We start from the raw sequence: 14,650 nt of genomic DNA, 5'->3' as shown, positions 1-14,650 counted from the left end.
CAGTTATAATAAGGGATTGAAGATGAGTACGGATTTACAACTTCTGGTATTGATCGTTCTCCCTCAGAGCCGGACAGAGCTGGAAGACAGAGGTGACAAAGCCAGAAAACATCTGAAACTCACCTGTTCTGCTGAGGCCATGCAGGTGGGCAGCAGTGGGATTACAGGAAACATATACTCCAGTGGGTAGATCATTGCCACAAATGCCATCACAGACATGGAGAGGGCATTGTAGTCTCGGGACTGTAGCACCACCTGCCGCAAGCCATACCACAGGGATCATTCAACAGCATAAATAAGGTTGCTGAGAAAACAGTTTCCAGAGCTGCAATTTAATTTCCATTTCACCACGCCTAGGGCTCCATGAGCATAGCTTCCACAGTGATCTCTGCCCCATGCCTTACCTTCCCGGTTCTTGTTCCCCCAATTCCAGGACCACTCATTGGAATAGAAATACTGATATTTCCAGAGAATTAGGTCAGTCTAGTTAAGGATAATTCAACTGCATGGCAAACCCTCTGAATACATTCCACTGAGAGTACCTTAATTCAACCCACACCTACAGGGTACCTGCTGTATGCCTGGCCTCATGTTACCTCCTAGGGACAAAAAGATGAAAGAGATGTAGTCCCTGTCTTTAAAGGTCTAGAAAGCTGGCTCTCTCACCTTGTGCTCTAACAGGATGCAGGTTAGCACCTGAAGACAGGCTTCCACACCCAGAAGTTCCAAGGGAAGGTGCAATGGGAAATCCACTAGGGTGAATCGAGAAGGGTCTGGAAGAGCGAAGGTCAGAGCCTGTTGGAGCTCCTGGGGTAGGACCTCGATGTCTACTCGCTTCTGCCCAGAGATGGGCACTGGGGAGCGCAGCAGTCGATATATCCAGGCCTCAATCTCTCGAAGGTCATGCAGAAGGGCACTTGACTTCTCCTCCACTAGCAATGATCCAGTAAAGATGCGCCACATAGTGTCCCTGAGGAGCAGACAGCAGGAAACAGACGCATAAACACCAGGAGCTGATACCCCACTGCAACACAGTAACCATACAGTAAAAATGATCAAATTGGAAAAGCCTACTCTTTGGGCTCAGCTAGGACCACAGTGTATACATAAGAGTAAGAACAAATGTAAAAATGTATACATAGCAGGACTTACTGTCCCGCCTGCCATGAAACATTGAACTCCAAACATTATTATGTTAGGAAGTCTGACTGCAGCAGTCTTTCCCTTAGGAAGGACTGATATGATATGCTTAAATAGGTGTATGAAGGACCTCAGGCTATTTTTTTAAATGACTGATTTTTGTGGTTTTTTTTTTTTTAACAAAAGTTTATCCTTAAATGTACAACAGAATCTAAGACAAGACTTCATTCTAGCTATACAAAGGACCTCAGGCTTCAGAGGAAATTTCCTGCCCCTCATAGACCGGATATATGTCATCTCTAACTGCTTCCCTCTCTTCTAAGCGTCAGTGGCAAACCGTACCTTTGTATGCCTCGAGGGAGGCCCAGTTTCTTGCCCAGCAGCCGCTCACTGCAGCAGTCCACCAGACGTTTGAGGGTGTACAGACATTCCCGGAAGGTGGAGAAGAAGGGATAGTGGCTGAGCACACACAAGGATGTCAGAGTACTATTGCGGGAACGGCTCCCCACCTTGGCTCGGGGTTTGCCCCGAGGAGACTGATTCACATCAGGGGCAGAGTCAGCACTGGGGGGCTGCAGGGACAAGCCACTCTCTGAGCTCTCAGTGCCAACCTCTTCTGAGGCACAAGTGGCACGGGGTCCTTCCTTCCCACGGGACCCTGCACCACCTTCCCCCTTTTCCTTAGGCATACGCTTCTGGAAGGAGCGGTAGAAGTTAACACAGATGCCATAACGAGTGACCCCAGTGTCCTTGTCGGTGAGGGTGAAGACAAAAGAGGTGTCATCCCTCAGGCTCATGCGCCGCTGACGCACACTCAGACAGCCCTCGGGTTGGCAGAAGAATACCACATCTGGGGGCAGGGGAAACTCCGCGTGGTCCTCCAATGGGTATCGCCGTAGTAATTCAGGAGTCTGGGCCACACTATCACTGCTCGGGTGCCTGAAGAACATAAAGACAAATTCAGCAGCTGAAGGAATAGGATGCCCTTTAAGATGTTAACCACAGTCCAGAAATAAACCTTAAATTGCCATTTTGGCTTAAGTAACCTAACTGCAGGACCTTGGAAAACATGGGTGCGGCTTGCGACATTTAGTTAAATGAGGTCTGTACTGTCACAAAGGTACCTATCTTGAAATGCAAGGAAAATTGCAGCAATAGAATGAGTACTAATACCCTAAGATGATTAGCACTTTTAAAGGTTTATTAGCTAATGAACTACCAACAGACTGTATGTAGGGAGAGAGAGAGCACAGCCTACTTTTCTTTACTAGAAAATCAGGAAACTGAGGTATACAGAGTATATTTGCACAAGAACACAAAGATGCTAGATAAGAGCAATCCTGCTCTGTCTCTCTTCCTCTGGGCCAATACTCTCAATCAACCTGACTGCTGTTTTCACTACTGGCATCAATGCACCTGTCAAGGTAAAGTAACAGGGGAAGAGTGAGATATGTAAAATGATGTGGGTGTTGGTAAGGGGAATAATTACACATGTTGTGGTTATCGCAAATGACAAGACAAAAACCAGACTCTTCTTGCTTACCTGGCCCCTACGATCACTAGATAATCAAGTAACCGAGGACAGAGCTTCTTCTTTTGCACCATGGTTCCAATTCATCAGCTCATCTCAGAGAAACTTCAAGGCACCAGACAAGGAGTCAATGTTCCCAGGAGGAATTCTGATGTTATCTGCAAATTCAAGTCCAATAGGGAAAAAGTACTGATAAAATCCACTGCTGTGTCCAAGGGACTCATCCCCCTCAGCTTTATTCCAGCCAGGGTCAGAGATAAGAAGGGCTTCTGTTTTAGTCCTAAAGATGGGAGAACATGACACTTTTCCTAGTCTAGAGCTTGGTCTAGGCTTATGAAATCACAGAGTCAAGTGTTAAGAAGTAGGATAAATAATGGCTCACCTCCCCCATCCCTACAAAGCAGCCCGTTTCCTGCCTCACTCCTGGTGCTCTGTTTCAAAAAACAGACCCAGTTAGTCTCATCTGGATTCAGTTATTATGATAACAAAAACTAAGTCACTTTTAGGACAGCTCCAGGGTGGATCAGGATCATACCAGACTCTAATCAGCACTAATCTGTACTCCTACCTCTAGATGAAAACCTAATTATTTTCTGTTCCAACATTCTGCATCAGCTTCATGTGAAACTACCATAAAAACTGTATACTTCATGTACTCAAACGATAACAACAGTGGGCTACTCTACCCTGTGCACTCTCAGATGAAAAATATCTATGCCCCAATTGCTTTGTCTAAACCATTTTTTTCCTCCCTCTTCAAGCAAGAAAGGGCCCCACTGGCTGACTGTTACTAGCTCTGCCCTTGGTGCTGAATCATAGTCTTTCTCCTCTATTCTAGTCCCAGGACTGGAACCAGTGATACGATACACACAGATGAGACTTTGTCCTTGTACCTCTTATAAATTAAGAATTAGATGCGGAAACAACAGAACCTCTGCAAGGACAGGGAGAGGTGCTCAGAGGAATTTCTAAACCATAGTCCAAAAAGTAGGAAAAGCTTACATGGTCTTAATTATAATTTATGTCCTGTTGGGTCTCCATACACTTCTCTAAGTAATATGTTTCACTCCATTACAAGGCTATCTTCAGTGTGTACAGGATTCTACCTCTGTACTCCATACATGGTCACACTAAGACCTCCTTCACTCTACACACAGATATTCCCATTACACTACATACACACACGCCACTCCCTTCTTGGCTGCTGCGTGCACTCCCACACCCAGACACGCATAATCCCTGTATGCTTAAGGTTCTATTTGATTTAGATAATGAGAAGTTCTATCTTTTTTCTTCCCTACTTAATAATACATAGGCTGCTCTGCAATACTCTCGAATCCTCAAAATACTGCTCCCTCCCTTCTGTTGCTCCCAATAGAGGACCTGCAGGTAATAGGATTCGGTATTGTCTCCATAGCAACTCTGGTGCCCAGGACTATTTATAGCATAGCCACAGCCCCTCCCCTGCTTGGTGACCGCACAGTGCTAGCAGCTGCTACTCCAGAGTTGGCCAAGGCCCATAACAATTCATTCTCCTTGAATCTAAAGACACCTCTTCCACTGACAGCATCTGCTAATTATTAGGTTATCTTTTCCCCCATCTATTTTTAGTTTATACTTTGTCCTAGTTCTGGATTTTGAGAGAGAGATCATCTATCCATACAACCAAAACCAAGTTTCTATGCATGCCATACACTTATTTCTAGGTATCACTACCACCCAAAAAGTCACTTGGTTCTCTCCAGTGCCATAGAGTCGTGAGCAAACTGCAGAAGATGGAGCACTGTTACAAAGTTGCTCTCTGCTCCTCCCAAGCATAAATGAAAAGGGACATGGATAAAAAGCATAATTCTTTAATTATATGAAAAATGCTTATAGTGAGAGCTAATGTACCTTAAAATAAAACAGAATTTACAGGGCCAGAGCTCAAGGCTAAGCCTTGAAATCTACGTTTACACTGAAAACTAAGAGCCCTTTCCTGCCAAAATCTCAACGATCACACCTTAAGTATCTTCTACCATATTAGGGCATCAGGCCTCCAGGCTTGGTGGGATCTCAGCCCTGCCACTGAGAATCATTTGATAAAACTCCAGTCATTATCATGCTCTACCATGTTCATCTCCCTCCAGAATCACAAAGACCCTGAGATCTTGTGATTGTTGAGCACTAGTGATAGGATAGATTTTTAGCCACACTTCGTATCTCATTAACAGCCACTACCTCTGGTTATTCAGACTGCAGAGATGGGCTTTTCTCCACATTCTCTCCCCTCCCCACAAAGACTAATATCACCTATAACTCACATCCTGTCTTCATATCAACCCAGACTCAGACTTTGCCTTCTGCCTCAACCATCTTTACTAATGGGGAGTCCCTGGTTCTCAGCTCCTATATTCCAAAGGCATCAAGCTCAAAACGCATACCTATCTGCTGAAGTCCTACTTCCCCATCCACTCCATCCAGACGCCGATTTAGAATCCACAGACCTTTAAGTTCTCTGTGTCTTTTCAGCCTACAAATGGCCACGTTTAGCAACGCTTTGGATTAGTCCCTAGTTAAAGGCAGAATGTCATAGTAAAACCACAGGAACCGGAGAGCTAGATGACATCTTTGCTGACGTGAGCACAACAGAAGGCTCTCTCCCCTCCTACCCAGGCAGTGACCTTGCAAGCGCATCACCACAGACCCGTCAGTGTCGGGGAGAACGAGAGCAATAAGACAGGCAATAGGCAGGGCTGAAGAAGAGAGGAGGACAGGAAGAGGAAGAATTTAGAGATACAAGGATGGGAAGGGAAGCAGTTGCAGGAAAGATGAAATGGTATCTCGACTCTCCCAACAAGCCAGTTTTGAAACACCAAAAAATATTTTTCCTTTTTCAAAAAAACCAAACATGATCTCCAAACCGTGATCAAATATAAGGTGTGCACACGCGCACACACACACACGCGAGCACCAGGTGCTTATCCCGGCTCGGTCCCCGGCAGGACGCTCTGCCCGCCCCCTCACCTGCTGGACAGTTCTCCCCCGCCTACGCCCCGAACCAGCGCCACCCGCCAGCCCGGCAGGATCGAGCCCAGCCGCCGCGAGCCGAGCCCAGTCCGGCAGCCCGCACCTCTTCGCGGCTCCAAGCGCCCTCACTTCTAGCCCCGCCCCCTTCCCTATGGGACCCCCCCCTTTCCCCTCCAGACCCCACGCTCCCCCCAAAACACTCCTTTACGGCCTCTTCAGAGGCGGCGTCCCCCTAGAGCCCCTGTTTTCTCTCAGAGCCCGTTCCCCCAGGGAAGCCCTGTTCCAAATATCCTTCCAGGACCCCCAGTAGCCCGGACCCTCCTACCTCCCGAGCCGTGGGGAACCGGCCAGGCCCAGCCAGACGGCCCCCAGCAGCGGAGCGTCGGAAGCTCGCCGGCGCCACCGCCGCTTCGAGCGCGCGCCAGTTCCGTGTCTGCACCGGGGGGCGCGTACCACTCGGAGCCGGGGAGGGAGGGGGAGGTTGAGGGGGCCGGGGCTGTACCACGCACCACCACGGGGGATAGGGCTGCACCAAGCCGAGCGCTGAAGGGTGGAGCCAACCTCGGGAGAAAGGCGGCTACGCACACACCTATCCGTGTGGGAGTGGGAAGGCGATGGGGAGCGCTGGGCCAGCCCAGCGCCAAGCGTGCCACGGGGAGGACCCAAAGGAATACCTTTTGTTTAGGTTGCACAAAGAGATTTTAATTTGACATGGTAGTTGAGCCCATTTCGACGAGATGTGGATTAATCTGGAAGCGACTTCTCAAGATAAAACTGCTCCTGAGACTTTCTGAGCGTCCCCCACACCTCATCCTTCCTTCCCCCGCTAGCGGCTTGGAAGTGCCCAGCAGCCTGGGCTGCAAAGCCGGCTGCCCCGGAGGTGGAGCCTACCAATTCAGGGATGGCGGGGGGGACCGAGGGCGGAAGGCGCGGCCGGCGTCTCACCTACACCGGAGCGCGCAGAACGAAGGGGGCGTGAACGGTGCCGCGGTGTCCGCTGGGAGCTGGAGTCCAGCCCTTCGAACAGGCCCAACCCACAACAGGGCAGTCTTCCCTTGGCCTCAGGGCATTTTTCTTCTCGTCCCACAGGGCCAGGAGCCCCAGATCACGGACTGTTCTGCCCTTTTTTTTTTTTTAGGTACCAACGGAAAACCCGAGGCATTATGGGGACGCGCACGAAGACAGGTGCATGGCTGGGTGTTAGTTCTGCAAATTTACCCACACTCCCCCTCTGAAAGACAACGGATCCCACCTGGATCATTAACCGGGAAAAGGGCATCTAAGTCTCATCATTTCATTTACCCTCATGGGACTAGTAAAAGGAGGTCCCCTCTCACTGCCAAGGCTGTCACTTGTGACTTGTCTCCCTCTTCTGTGTCTGGAGGCAGATCCTAAAGGACGGTTTCCTCCTCTGTGGCCGTGCCCCACCCCCAATCCAGAAATGGTTTCTCTCATTCTATCTTTCCTTTTGGTCTCTCTGTACAAATAGCACCAGACTTATCAGTGAGGCAGCCCCGAGGCATTTATGGCCAAGCCGCAGAGTGACAGTGGAGAATTTCTCTCGGGGCCCTGTGGGGAAAACAGGAAGTGGTGGAGGCAGGACGGGCAGGGCCCTGGAGAACCTTGTGCAAATTGGCCCCCAGGTCCCTCCATTTGGTTGGGGCAGTACAGTCTTCAAATGGAGCACAGTTTTAGTGGGACCCTCCACTGCCCAGCAGCCACAAACTCCCAGCCCTTTGACTCTCCTTTAATGCCACACGAGGATCTCCTTTGCCCAGCTCCCAGGAATGTTTGCCCTTCTCAGTCCGCTTCACCTCTAGGAAGCAGCCGGGCCCCTCAGTCTTCCAGCCCAGAAAACAGAAGATATTGAGGGGTGGGGAAGAGCCGTCATTCGTGCACATCCCAGATCTCAGAGAGCAGCGGGGGAAGTTTTTTGTCCTGCAGGCGCAGTGCAAACACTTGCTCTGAATGGACACTACTCAGTGTCCGGAGGCTCACCAGTTTCATTAGCATCCGTGGGAACATCAGTCGGTCCTGGAGGAAGGACAGAGACAAGTACAGTTTCCGTCTCTCCCTCAGGGAAGGCGGCAAGGGTAGGGGAATTGTGGGAGAGGTAGAGAATTGTCTGCGAGATGTAGTCAGGGAAGGATTCTTGAAGGGAAAGTAGGTGTATCAGGGGATAAGCCTGTGGGGAGGAGGAAAAAGGTGGGGAGACTCATGGGGAGACTCACATGGGGGTGGTGGATGGAGACGTAGGCATGCAGGGCCTCCACATATGTGTGTTGCAGCTTCTCTACCTGGAGCTGGTCCTGCACGTTGGGCCGGTCTATAGGTCACCAACAGAGCTGAGGAGCAGGTCTGGCCAGGGTCTTATTTCCATACCCCAAATCATAACCCCCCAAAGAGGGATATGCCCCACCCAGCCTTTCCCAAAGTAGCACAGCAAGGGCTTCCACTCCCATAATTTCTGCCCTATAGGGCCTTCAGCCCCCCTTGGTGCAAATCTCTGGCTCGTTTTCCCTCCTGCCCGTCCTCGCACCTGCAGAGAAGATGCTGATGGCAATGAGCAAAGCAAACTCGGCGTCGTTAAGCTGCAGCTCATTCATGGCTCTGGAGAACTCGAAGATGGGGTTGATGAACTCCACCTGCAACCCTGTGGTGGAAGAAGGGAGGCTGGGACGTGCAGCACGGGCAGCAGGAACTTCCTTCTCTCCAACTCCTCAATTTAGGGGAACTGTAAGGAACGCCGTAAGAAGTCTCCAGGGCTCTGCTGGGTATCATCAGGCAAGTTTCTTAACCTTTCTAAGCCTCCTCTGTGAACTGGGAATCCCATCTGAACTTATAAGACTGTTGTGATTGTGAAATCATGAAGCAGACAAAGCATGTAGTGCTGTGCATGGCACACAGGAGGTGCTGGATTCAATGATAATACCTGTTCTGTTGGAATCTCCAGGGCCCCACATTACTAGAAACAGAGGCAATGCTTGTTTTTGTTTACAAAGAAAAGTTTTACACTGGCAATTGGCCTTACTTATTTGAATACCAGAGATACATTTCATGTTTCACGTCCCACCAGGAACATAGCAACGTGGTCAGGGGCATGGACTCTGGCATCACACTGCCTGGGTTTGAGTCCTGGCTGGACCTATTTATTAGGCTGTGTGACCCTGGGTAAGTTATTTATACTCTCTGGGCCTTGGTTTTTCCATCTGTGAAGTGGAGATAGTAATAGTAACTACCTCATAATGGGTCCTCAGAATGGTAACTACTATATAAGTGTTCGTTAAATGAATGAATGAATAAATAAATAATAAAACTGAAAACATAGAACCAGTCTTCTTGCTGAGGAGGGTGAAGTTCCACAAACCATGGCCTACAGTCATGACATCTAAAGAACACTTCTCCCATCACAAAAATCTCCCCACCCCACCCCGTCCCCTAGGCTTTCTCAGATTTCTTTCGGCAGCCATCTGCTAGCGTTTCCATTCGAGGCTTCCTGATTAGTCACTTCCTGCACTTTCACCCCGATGTTTATCAAGTGTGTGTTGAGACAGTTGAGACGTTTAATGGACGAGCGCCGTTACATAAAGCCTTTCTTGGTAAGGTGTTGAGCCGCAAAATATGCTGAACGGCCCCTTTGTACAGAGAGGATGAGGAGGTTCTGGAATTGGGCCACACGCCCTGCCCGGTTCGCTCATGCTCGCTGAACATGCGCCTCCACTGCGATGGGTCCACATCCTGAGTCGTCCACCACATGCAGCACACGGTGGTGGCTGCAGAGACGGACAGACACCTAACAAAAGACAGCCCCCACTCCTCCTCCCCAAGACCTCACTGACAAAAAGAAATGAAAGGCAAACATGATGGCATCCAAAGTGCTTACACCAATGGATCGATAAACAGGGGCTGATTCAGACGGCACGAGTGTGCAAGTGCTGAAGGAACATCCAGACATGAGAATGGCCAAGGGTTCAGAAAGGAGGGTGTTAGGAAGGAGGCAGCAGCCATGCTTTGGGGAAGTATTTGGGGAACAGGGAGATAAAGAGAGCAAGGCTGGACTTTGAAAGCTGGAGAAGGTCATCAAATTGCCCCATGAGATGCCTGCACACTCCAGCAGCACACGGGGCACTAAAGAAGGTGGGAGATGAGCTCTGCCATGCCCGAGAGTTTGAGGGAGGCCTTCCTAGAAAGCTCACTGGGGGGCCTGTGTTGGAACAAGAGGCACATGTGCTGCTCTGTGTCACCAGAAACTAGAGAGGACTACAAGCTCTGCCCTGGAAACCAGGACCTACCAACCCCGAGAATGGAGTCATAGCCTCACCCTTATTTCACAGACCCACTCCCTCAGGTGTTATACTCAGTCTCCTGTTGAGCCGAAGTTCTAGTCCCTCCAAAACCCTCTCTGCCTTCCATTCCTTCCCACCCCCACTCCCACAACACAAACATTACCAGCAATCGAATATGAGGAACGCAAGGCCGCTTAGCCTGCAGGATGGGGTGTGAGGGTAGACAGGCAGCTGAGCCTACATGAGCGGCACCATGAGCGAATTCGTGGAGAAAACACTCCAGGTACAGCACAGGGATGGAAGTGTTCACTCTTATCCGAAAACTGCCCTGAAATTGCCACGTTTCAGCATGTTTTTAGCTTTAAGAAAAAACAACTGAAAAAGAGTAGTGGTGGGGGGGAATCAGTCCCCATGATTCTTCAAGAGCGCAGCCAAGTTCGTCAGTAAATACTAAAAGGCTCGGGGCAGCAGTTTTCAAGCTTTTTTTCTGAGCTGCGAAATCGTTTCTTCAAGCAAAACATTATGTAGAAGCACAATATTAAATAGAGTTTCTTGTTTGGCCAGAGAGAGGATGAAGGGCATTCCTGTGCTTCTCTGTTCCTCCTCTAAGGTGACACTTCTATGGAGCCCCACCCCCCTCGGGCTCCCTGAAACACTGAAAACCACCGGCCAAATGCAACAGAGGACAGGGGTCTCTTTGGAGCAGCTGAGAGAGGCCTATCACCACTCCAACTTTCTGTGTAGGACAAACAAGTGGAGCCTTCCCCATACAGCCACCCAAACCCTGGGCCTATGTCTCTGTAGTCACTATGAGCCCGATGGCAACAAGCATCTTTCCATCCAACCCAATTCTTTTTTGATCTCAGTTCTTACCCGCTTTGGCAAAGTCTTCCCGGTTATAACTGAAATCCTTGAGGAAGGTGATACTCTCACTGCCAGGGTTGTACCTCCGAGATGTCTCCAGAAGCATCACCTGCACACAGGTAGCAGACCTCAAACAGGGACTCGGAAGGCTGGTCTTGGCATGGGGCACCTTCGCTCCCCACCTGGCTGTCTGGAAGCCCCTGCCGGAGACAGTCCCGCCCTGGCTCTCCCTTCACCCCTCGGCCTTGCCAGCCACCTCGATCGCAGAGGTCTTCAGCAGGGCGATCTGGTCCTCCCGGCTGAGCTGCAGGAAGCCAGGCAGCTGTTTGGCAAAATCAACGATCTCCTGCACGGAGACGATGGCGAGCTCGGTGAAGTGGGCAAAGCGCTGCTGACGGGCCTCCCGGCTCTGGGGATCTGGGGCCACGGGCCAAGGCTACCCAGCCGGGCAAGGACGGAAAGAACGAACTGCACTGAGTCAGCTAGCAAGAAGCCACCTGGGGCTCTGGGCACAGCCACCTCTCCCCAGTTCCCTCGGTTACCGTGACCCGAAGCCGGTCAGAGAACGAGCGTCTGTTACACTGCTGCTGGGCAGCCACCAGCTTCTCAATCATGCCCCACTGCTCAGGGCTGAGCTGGGGCAGGACTTGGGGAGGTGAGGACACCCTGGGGGTCACGGACGTGGCCTGAGCCTGTTCCTCCTCTTGCCGCTTCAGTTTCTTCAGGCGGATCTGCTCTTCTGACAAGACACCTAAGGACAGGGTTGGACATGAGGAGGGGAGAAGAGGGGGAGGCAAGAAGCAGGGATGGGGCAGAGGGGTAGTCTGAGGCTCTAGAAAACCAGAGAGAACTGGGTAAAGTCAAGGAAGAGGTTTTAACCCCTACTTAGGGACCGGGTGGGAAGGCCCTGTAGGCTCAGCTGCCTGTCTACCCTCACACCCCAGCACCCCTTTCCCATCAGCCTCTTCCCCCACTCCTGTCCCCAGACACTCACACTCCTCCCGCATGCCGGCCTGGCGGCATTTTCGAAGACGACACTCCTGGCACTTGCGACGCATGTAGGTGTCCATGGGGCAGTGGCCCCCACTGTGGCAGACATAGCGCGCCCCTTTGATGACACTGCGGCGGAAGAATCCCTTGCAGCCCTCACAGCTCAGCACGTTGTAGTGGAACCCGGAGGCCTTGTCTCCACACACACTGCACAGCTCGTTCCCCAGCATTTTGGGGGCTGGCCCCTTTTTCCGCTTTTGTGGACGGAGCTCTGGATACAGGGGAGGGCCTTCGTGTTCTTCTCCAAGGAAAAAGCTTGGTGCCTAGTTGGCCACAGCCCTGAGCACTCAGTGACCCTCATTCCCTTCACGGTATGCTGTCTAGTCTGTTATGAGAAAGCAGCTCTCATGCGTCAAGTGCCATTCTGTCCTAGGTACTGCCTGAGCCCTTTCTATGCATTGATCCTCGCAACCATAACAGATAGGTACTGTTATTATTTCCATTTTACAGAGAAGGAGACTGAGGCTCAGAAAGGCCCAAGGCAGAGACAAAATTCACACTCAGATGACTCAGACCTAGTCGAATCCAAAGCCTTTGGACTTCACCATGATCTTATAAGGTAAATAGTCCTTCCAGATCCAGGGGGCCCCTACCTCCTCCAAACCCAACAGCTCCTCACCTGTAGACTCCGGAGGGGGATCCACCGCAGGGAGCAGGACTGTGGGCTCTGCTGCCTCTGGCCCTGCCCCCAGAGAGCCCCCCACAGATTGGAGAGTGCTGGCTTCCTCCCTGAAGATGCACGCGTTGCCTCCCAGTGCCTGGCTGCCGGCATCTTGCGTATCTGGCTCCCACAGCTGCACTGCAGAGTCTGAGCCCCGAAAGAGAGGCACAAGGGGGTCTGAGGTCCCTCCCACCCACTTCCTCTGGGAAGTTACCTCTGGGAAACTGCAAATTTATCTCTACCCCTAGAGGGCAGCAAAACGTTGGCTCAGCCTCCAGGACCCTGGGGTTTGTATGGGCTCTGGGGCTAGTCACTTGCAGTCCCCTGCACCTCAGTACCCTAGATGAGGATGCTAACCTTTGTCCCCTTGAGGGGCTGACTTGCATCCACTTCAGAGGTCAGACAGAACTCTTCAAAGCCAGTGCTGGTAAGCACTAGACAAGCCAACTCTCCCCAGCAGCAAGCCCACATTGAGAAGGACCAGCACCAGACCCAGCGTAGAGGCAGTCTGGGCAGAAGGAGGCAAGCGATACCAAGAGCAACTCTGGACTGCTCTCCGGGGGATGGCAGAAGGCAAGTAGTGATGGAGGCTGATTCCCGAGGGAGGAGAGGAGCTGGGACCTGAGCTTAGAGGAGAGGGCTGGAGTGAAGCTTACCAGGAGAAGCATCAGGCACAGGTGCCTCCAGCCACAAGGACATCTCTTCCTGGAGCCCTGGACATTACCAAGGGGGCTGTCCTGCGGGAATGACCCATGTTACAGTCTTCAGAACTGCGCTCCTTTCTGGCCTCAGCAACCTTCTCCTCCTGATCCTACGAGTACTAATATACCCGCTAACATTTACTTGCTATATATGTATATATCAGCGTGTGCTAAAGGCTTTATATGCCTAACTCGATATGCCTATGGTGTCATGACTATTCTTAAGCCCATTTTTTGGATGAGGAAACTGAGGTTCAAAGAGATTAAGTAAATTGCCTATAGCCACACAGTTAGGCAATGGTAGAGCTAAGATTCCAACTCTGGTCTCTCTGACTCCAAAGTCTTAGCTTTGGCTAAGGTGGCCACCTTTTCTTCCCTAGGGACCCCTCCATGCCATCACAGAGTGTTTGGGAACATCTGTCCAGCTTCTGTCAGAGCCCCTTCCCCTCCCTCCAGCCAAAGTTGGTCAGGACTAGGGTAGGGGATTGAGGATCACTCACCCAGTAAAACTCACTGCTTGTTAGATAACTTCACTGCTGTCATTTTCCAGGGTCCCAGCACAAACCTCCTGCCTCCAGTTGTTCCATTTCACAGCCAGGACCCCCTCCCCCAGAACCCCTCAGGAATTATTCTGGGACCTAAATAGAATCCTGTTGCTGCCTGGGCTGCCATCACTATCATCATCCTTCACTTCACCCCAGAGACCCCTTTCTAAGATCTACAGGTACCACCCCCCCTCATCCCACACTCACACACAGAGCCCCAGGCCAGTGCTGAGGAGCAGACCCACCGAATCCCCAGGCCACCAGACTTCCTGGCTGGGGCAGTCTCTGGAGCCCCCTTGCTGGGAGGGGAGGACGGTGCAATCCCCCGTCTGGAGGCCTCGCGCTGTCGGAGACGGAGCTGAGCAAGTGAGGGACCGGAGCCCCAGGGAAGTAATGTGGGGAAGGCTGAGGGGAGGGACTGCCAAGGGGTCGGGCCACTTCTCCTTCCTGCTAGGCAGACCGGAGACGACTGACCAGAGCCCTGGCTGCCGTCCCCCACACCCACGGGGCAGCTTCCCCACCATGTTGACTCCTCCCCAGCCCGCCCACCCCCTCAGCCCAGCCTCACCCCTGCATTTCCCTGTAGACCAGCCCAGTTCCACGTCTCTCCCCTTCCTCTCCTCACCCCAGTGGCTCTTAGCTGCTCTTACAGGACTGCCTCCCCGGCACCCCTACCCCAATCCCAGCAGCCTCCAGAGTCGGCGTTCCCTCCGCTCCATAGACACCTCGTAGAGCAAAGGTCCCGGCACTGCCCAGAATTGCGACACTGAGCCCCAGCCTGCCTTCCCAGCCTCCCTCCTCCTCCCCGCCTCTGGGACGGGGCCAAAAAGCACTCCCCACTCACCCCAGGCCTCAGCCAAACT

At 51.7% G+C, this 14,650-nt stretch overlaps 2 protein-coding genes across 55 annotated transcripts in view; both read right to left on the bottom strand.

The window, feature by feature from the left end:
- Positions 1-6,493, bottom strand: part of MADD (MAP kinase activating death domain) — a 41,739-nt gene extending 35,246 nt beyond the window's left edge. For 30 of the 50 annotated variants that reach the window (XM_019802171.2, XM_019802169.2, XM_034646347.1 and 27 more), the window contains exons 1-5: positions 6,006-6,284; positions 2,684-2,829; positions 1,483-2,079; positions 667-970; positions 124-255 (exon numbers count right to left, since the gene is read on the bottom strand). In XM_019802171.2, coding sequence (XP_019657730.1) covers positions 124-255; positions 667-970; positions 1,483-2,079; positions 2,684-2,745 — 1,095 coding nt within the window. In that variant the 5' untranslated portion in view covers positions 2,746-2,829; positions 6,006-6,284. Of the gene's footprint in view, positions 1-123; positions 256-666; positions 971-1,482; positions 2,080-2,683; positions 2,830-6,005; positions 6,286-6,354 lie in introns of those variants that run through there. The other 20 variants (XM_019802164.2, XM_019802177.2, XM_034646328.1 and 17 more) reach the window with 2 other exon arrangements.
- A 684-nt stretch (positions 6,494-7,177) lies between these two features.
- Positions 7,178-14,312, bottom strand: NR1H3 (nuclear receptor subfamily 1 group H member 3). 5 transcript variants are annotated; one of them, XM_034646366.1, is made up of 10 exons: positions 13,995-14,312; positions 13,198-13,278; positions 12,500-12,688; positions 11,825-12,091; positions 11,373-11,581; positions 11,087-11,266; positions 10,840-10,939; positions 8,220-8,333; positions 7,912-8,006; positions 7,178-7,714 (listed from the first exon to the last, which is right to left on the bottom strand). In XM_034646366.1, exons 2-10 carry the CDS (start codon positions 13,238-13,240, stop codon positions 7,568-7,570), a joined length of 1,344 nt encoding a protein of 447 aa, XP_034502257.1. In that variant the 5' UTR covers positions 13,241-13,278; positions 13,995-14,312; the 3' UTR covers positions 7,178-7,567. The 5 variants fall into 5 exon arrangements, with proteins under 5 accessions (XP_034502257.1, XP_034502258.1, XP_011226264.1 ...); XM_034646367.1 differs by having other exon boundaries at positions 13,198-13,273; positions 13,995-14,234; XM_011227962.3 differs by having other exon boundaries at positions 14,033-14,234.
- Positions 14,313-14,650: the final 338 nt, after the last annotated feature.

Source organism: Ailuropoda melanoleuca, chromosome 16, assembly GCF_002007445.2.
Source record: "Ailuropoda melanoleuca isolate Jingjing chromosome 16, ASM200744v2, whole genome shotgun sequence".
Lineage (NCBI taxonomy): Eukaryota > Metazoa > Chordata > Mammalia > Carnivora > Ursidae > Ailuropoda > Ailuropoda melanoleuca.
Note: the sequence above shows the minus strand (reverse complement) of the source record. Positions and strands in the feature narration are given on the sequence as shown.

Excerpts from the sequence above, each read along its gene's own strand:
- NR1H3 (XM_034646366.1), bottom strand. The coding sequence starts at position 13,240 with ATGTCCTTGTGGCTGGAGGCACCTGTGCCTGATGCTTCTCCTG. Across the intron at positions 11,582-11,824 it reads GGCCGGCATGCGGGAGGAGT|GTGTCTTGTCAGAAGAGCAG; the intron begins GTGAGTGTCTGG and ends CCCTGTCCTTAG. Across the intron at positions 11,267-11,372 it reads CTGACCGGCTTCGGGTCACG|CCTTGGCCCGTGGCCCCAGA; the intron begins GTAACCGAGGGA and ends CCGGCTGGGTAG.